Source organism: Propithecus coquereli, unplaced genomic scaffold (genome assembly GCF_000956105.1).
Source record: "Propithecus coquereli isolate 6110/MARCELLA unplaced genomic scaffold, Pcoq_1.0 Scaffold456, whole genome shotgun sequence".
Lineage (NCBI taxonomy): Eukaryota > Metazoa > Chordata > Mammalia > Primates > Indriidae > Propithecus > Propithecus coquereli.
In genome coordinates, this window is record NW_012150352.1 from 1,136,698 (window position 1) to 1,142,602 (window position 5,905).

General features: G+C 56.3%; 1 protein-coding gene across 2 annotated transcripts in view; it reads right to left on the reverse strand.

Moving 5' to 3' along the window:
• TANGO2 (transport and golgi organization 2 homolog (Drosophila)) overlaps positions 1-5,905 on the reverse strand; it is a 36,198-nt gene that overhangs the window by 11,834 nt on the left and 18,459 nt on the right. For both annotated transcript variants that reach the window (XM_012654996.1, XM_012654997.1), the window contains exon 3: positions 3,493-3,581. In XM_012654996.1, the coding sequence (XP_012510450.1) occupies positions 3,493-3,581 (89 nt within the window). The remainder of the gene's footprint in view (positions 1-3,492; positions 3,582-5,905) is intronic.

Genomic DNA, 5,905 nt, shown 5'->3' on the forward strand with positions numbered 1-5,905 from the left:
AACCGGGTTTAAGTACAGATGTGCGTGTTTGCTGACTGGAAGGCTCAGTATTGCTAAGGTGACGACACTGCTCCTCAAATCACCCGTGGATTCAAGACCATCCCAATCCACATCCCAGCAGGCTTTTTGTTTTACAGAGAGTAACAGGCTGACTCTAAAATATATGTGCACATGCGAAGGAGCGAGGATGGCTGAAACAGTCCCGAAAAAGAGCAGAGCTGGAAGACTCACACTGCCTGATTTCACAACTTGCCAACCCGCAGCAGTAACAAAGCCAGTGTGGTGCCAGCTGGCATCAAGACAGACACACAGATCAATGGGACACGAGAGTCCTGAACAGACCCACACATGTGTCGTCAGCTGATTTAAAGCAAGTTGCCAACACGGTGCAGCAGGCATGAGGATATTCATTTCATAAATGATGCTGGGGCGACCAGAGAGATGGGCGGGGCAGGAGCAGAGGGGAGGGACGAATCTCAACCCCTGCCTCACACCATGGACAAAAATTAATGTGAGACAACTCAGAGACCAAAACATAAAATCCAAAATCCAGCTTCTAGAGGCAGAGAAAGATAGCGTCATGACCTTAGGGCAGGCAAAGACATTTTGGATAAGACACAAAAAGAACAGACCATACAAGAATAGTTATAAATGTATGGCATTTTGTTAAAATAAAACATTCTGCTCGCCAAAAGATACTGTTAAAGAAATGAGTAGGCAAATACATTTATCCAACAAAAAACCCATGTCCAGAATTTATAAAGAACTTCTACAAATTGATAATTAAAAAATGAATGAAACTTCCGTATCTGGTCAAGCAACGGGGACCAGATTTGCCTTCCCACTTAAAATAACCAAAAAAATAAAATAAAATGAAACACATGAAACAATGGGTTTTAGGTTAGGACCTGAGAGGTGGGAAGCAAGTTGAGCCCCATAGGTGGGGAGCCTCCAGGACCCCGCACAGGGGCCCAGGCAGAGCTCAACAGACTCCCTGAGCTGAAGAAAGGGACTACGGGCGTGGGGAGACTGAGGCAGCCAGAGTCCACGGCTGCCACAGTGTGATGTTTGTCCCCCACACCTCCTGTTGAAATTTGGTCCCCAGTGTTGGGCCTAAAGGGAGGTGTTTGGGTCACGGGGCGGATCCCTCGCGAATGGCTTGGTGGTGAGTGAGTCTCACTCTGTCAGTCCCTAGAGACCGGTTGTTAACAAGAGCCGGGTCCCTCCATCTTCCCCGCTCCCTTCCTCTCTTGCCGCGTGATCTCTGCACACACGTTTCCCTTTTCCTTCCGCCCTAAGCAGGAGCAGCCCAAGGCCCTCCCCAGAAACAGGTGCAGGTGCGAGCTTCTGGCACAGCCCTTGGAACCCTAAGCCGGATAAACCTCTCTCCTGTACAAACAACTCAGTCTCAGCTATTCCTCTCTAGCAACACAGATGCATTCAGACGACAGCACAGAAGACCAGAGAGGGGCAAGCTGCACAGGGCACCCTGAGATCTGACCAGCACGTGTGCGTGAGGAAACCACCGGGGCCAGGGAGAGAGCCTTCAGCACCCACATAGGGCAAGGGACACTGCCTGTTTCCAGAGGCCAGCCTGGAAGGCCTCAGGGTTCAGGCGACACTGGGAAAAGCAGATGGGGCCTCGTCCAGGGTGGGACGACCTCGAGTGAACTAAGAGGGGGGGAGAGAGAGACTGAAGAGAGACAGCAGGAGACAGAACAAATGCATTTGGCAAATGACACTGTCCCAAAAAAAGAAAAAAGAAAAGAAAAGAAAAAAAAACTACTTGAAGAATAGCCAAATTTTTACGAATGTGATGATGTACATTTCTAACAAGTTCTCCAGTAATGCTGATGTTAGTGGCCCAAGCACCATACCTGGAGAACTTCTGGTCTAAACTTTCGTGCACAAGTTGGCAATGCCAGACAGCGAGGGAATGGGGACCTTAGTGGCACTGCCACTGGGTGGGAGCCAGCATGCGCTGGTGTACCAGCTGCCACCAAAGAACACGAGGGTGAATAGTGCCATGAGGCTGGAGCTCTCCGGCTGGGGTTGGCACCCATTCAGGTGCACAGGCCCGGGAGCCAGGGAAAGGGACAGGCCCAAGCAGCCACGATGGCCAAGGAGCCGGGCCAGGGTAACCCTCTGTCTGAGCCTCCACGTCCTCCTCTGCAAGCCCCCCACTCCCTGGGGACATCAGCCCCTGGGCCTCGCCATCGCCTCCTGCACCAGCATGCCCTGCGGCAGCAACACACCACCTGCCCTGTCCCCTATGCTGTCCGCCATGCCGGGGATGGCTGGAAACTTTCCTGGATGCGCCTACAGGCCCTCCACAGCCCCCACCTCTGGGAGAGTCATTGGCAGCCCAGCTGAGGGCCCCCCACAACACCCTGTGGGGTTACAGGACTTCACCTCTGGACGGAGGCGCCACTGCGGCCCCCTGCACAGCCACGCCCACAGCTGGGGCAGTGGGGGTCTCGTGCTGCACATCTAGGCATCTCCAGGGTCTCCTGCGCGGTTCCAATGAGGCCGAGACCCAGATCCCTCACCCCTCACACCCAGCCACCCCGGATGCCACCCCAGATGCTGCCAGGCCTCTGGCCCCTCCTGCCTTGGTCTCCCCGCTTTCGTCCTCCTCCGCGGTGCCAGGGCCGGCCAGCCTCAGCAGCACCATCCTCACACCACTGCTGGGCTACCCGGAAGTCCCCCTGTCGAAATCCCACAGCTGAGCTGTTATAGACCACCACTGGGGGCCTGGGAGGCACGGGGTACACACAGCATCCTGGGTCCGAGAGGCCACAAGCCTGGCCCGGGCAGGCTCCCTGGGGCACCCCCATCAGCAATGCCAGGCTACCCTGGGCCTACCTGGTGCCTGGCCCACAGGCAGAGGACCCCTGGCCTGGCCAGCCACATGGGCAGGAACTGCTTCCTGTCCACCAGGACCTCACTGAGGCTGGTGTCTGGGAGGGAAGGGGACCTGGCTGCCCCTCCCTGTCCACTCTGCAGGACTCCTCGCAGCACAGGCATAGCGCACGTGGTGGTGTCAGCGCCAGCTCCCCACCTGCATGTGCCCACCCCAAGCCTCTGCTGCCCAAACTCAGGGCAGCCATCTCCGGGGCGAGGGTGCTTGTGCACAAGCAGAAACACGAATGCATGTACACACACGTGTGCACACCCGCACACACACACCGCTGGGCTGTTTCACAAAGTGACAAGAGTGTGGACCTCGACCTGTTCCTCACATGAATCCATCCATGTGCCCACGGTGAAAGGATGGGTCCAAATAAAGCCAGCCGGTCCCTCTGCACGATGGGGACCCCACGTGAGGACTAACACTTCTTCCGGGGACCCACAGCATGGAGAGCTGGTGCTGGGCTGAGACGTGTGTGCTGAGACGTGGTGCCATCCCTGTCGGGACCACTGCGGGACTACGCCAGGGGCCGCTCGAGGCCACACAGAGCAGCCACCCGCCAGGCGTGAGGGAAGACTCACCGCTGAGGATCTCGTTGTTGCTCCCCCAGAAGTCAGCTGACTTGGAGGGTCTGTTGTAGAACTCGTCCCTGTTGGCGGCCAGGATGAGCCTGCGAGAGAAGGGCACGTTGACGGTCTCGGATGGACACAGCAAAGCCACGTTTTTTCTCTCGTTAACGTATAAAATTTACCCCCATGCAACATGAGCAAGTCCTCGCTGCACCCGCATGGGATGAAGGTCCCTAGGAAACAGGCAGGAGCCCCACGAGGACACACGTCCACAGCACTCAGCGGCAGGAGGCAGGTCCCCCGGGCCCTGTGGGACGGCCTTGGCCCCCCGGCCACCTGATCAGGCCCGGCCAGTGGCAGGACCGGGGCCGGCAGGTGAGTGTCCCGCATGGCTGGCACCAAGCAAGGCCCAGGAGCCCAGGACGGAGGGTGGGGTCGTCCCTTCTCTGCCATCTGTCCCCCTCCCTGAGAACGCCCACAGCCAGCCATGGGCTCCTGGAAACACGAATCTGAGGACACCGGTTGAACAGCAGCAGTGTGTGGGACTCTGAGCGGCTCCATCCTGTGTTTTATGGTGTTTGTTTGTTGCGGGGGGAGTGGGTAGGAGATGGGGGATGGGGAATGGGGGCTTTTCTGTCTTACTAGTTTTTTGCATTATGAATCAAACAAGTATTTCTTTTAATTAGGAAAGACATTGTCAATTTTTTTTGTTTTTGAGACAGAGTCTCACTCTGTCGTCTGGGCTCCAGTGCCGTGGCCTCAGCCTGGCTCACTGCAGCCTCCAACTCCTGGGCTCAAGGGAGCCTCCTGCCTCAGCCTCCCAAGTGGCTAAAATTTTTACAGCCAAATTTTTATAGCTCTGGTTTTAAGGGAAGAAAACGGAGTTTCATGTTCCAGCTTGGCAACTGAAAAATAAGTAAGGACACAACAGGGACTGCAGGTGGAAGGGTCGGTCCCTGTGACATCGGTTAGACCCGCAGGTCTAAGAAGTCATGGCTACAAGACCCTCTGAGTGCTATGCATGGACAGATGCACACAGCAGCCACCGCAGCTCCCAGGAGCAGGGGATGGGGGGGGGTCAGCTGTCACATCGTGAGTCTGAAAGCAAGTTTCGGAGTTGAGATCCTGATGGGTGTTTAAAAATAATTTTCGCGTTGATTACTGTACACTGGTTTCATGAAACAATATTGGCTCATGGTGAAATGGGAAATAAAGACATTCACAAGATCAGGAGTGAAACTGTCATCACACCCACTTCCCAAGCCCTGGGAGGCCTTTCCACCTGTGTGCACACAGGTGCCCCTCAGTCTGCACCTCCCCTGCAGCCCCCGGCCCGCAGAGCACCAGGGAATTGCTTTTCGACATTGCCAGGGACTGTGCGTTGCCCTGGCACCCCCAGGGTCTGCCGTGGAAGCCTCACCACCTTCAGCGTGCCCCATCCGGCTGGCCCTGATCCCCACCTGCAGCCACACCTCATCCTGTCCACACAGCTGGCTCCAGTCCTAGGCCAGGTTTCGGGGTGGTGGTCACTGTCCCTGATACAAGCCGTAGCCATGCATAGAACCATCCTCTGTACCTCCAACAGCCACGTTCCAACCTGGACTCCGGCCCGAGTATCCCACTGTGTCTGCACCTTCTGGCAGAGGTGCCCCCAGCCCGCAGCAGGGGCTGTAGTGGAACCCGCCTTTCCTGGCCCTGGCTCCACTCCGACCAGCAGTGCATCTGCCCCAGGCCTGCACAGGCCAGTCCTGGCAGAAGGTGCCCACTGGCCGTGGCCTGGATGGTGGTCAGGAGGAGGGACCACTCAGGACACACCAGGGGCCAAGCTGAGAGCCCCTCCACCCCCGTGGGTGGGGTCAACCCCCACGGGGTCCTGTTCAGGTGTTCTCTCTTAAATACTGCTCCTCCTCTGTTGCCATGTCCCAGAGCCCGCGGGTGAGTGGGGACAGGGGCGCCAGGGAGTGCCCTGCCCACCAGCCCGCCAGCACTGCCGGAAACCAGGCTGGCGCTGTTGGCTCCAGGGGCCAGTTCTTCTGTAACGCTCCGGCAAAGGAAAAATAGAGAAAGAAATTAACAAGAAAAGCTGACTAAGCAGAGTCTTCTGTCCTAAGATGTTCAACTGCCTATTTTAAACAAGGAGCAACTACATGGGTTTGCTTAATAATTCATGAACATTAATTGCTTGGCTATTTTTATCCCAGGAGTCGCTGTTTGGATGAATTGCTGGTGGTTTGCCAGGGATTTCGTGAAATGTATAACTCAGGGATGAGTGCCCAGAGAGCCAGGGATGTGCCACCATGGCGAGGGGCTCTGAGGATGCCAAGTCACCACAGCTTCTTTTTGTTTTTTTCAATAATTAAAACCACTAGCCGGGCGCGGTGGCTCACGTGTGTAATCCTAGCACTCTGGGAGGCCGAGGCGGGCG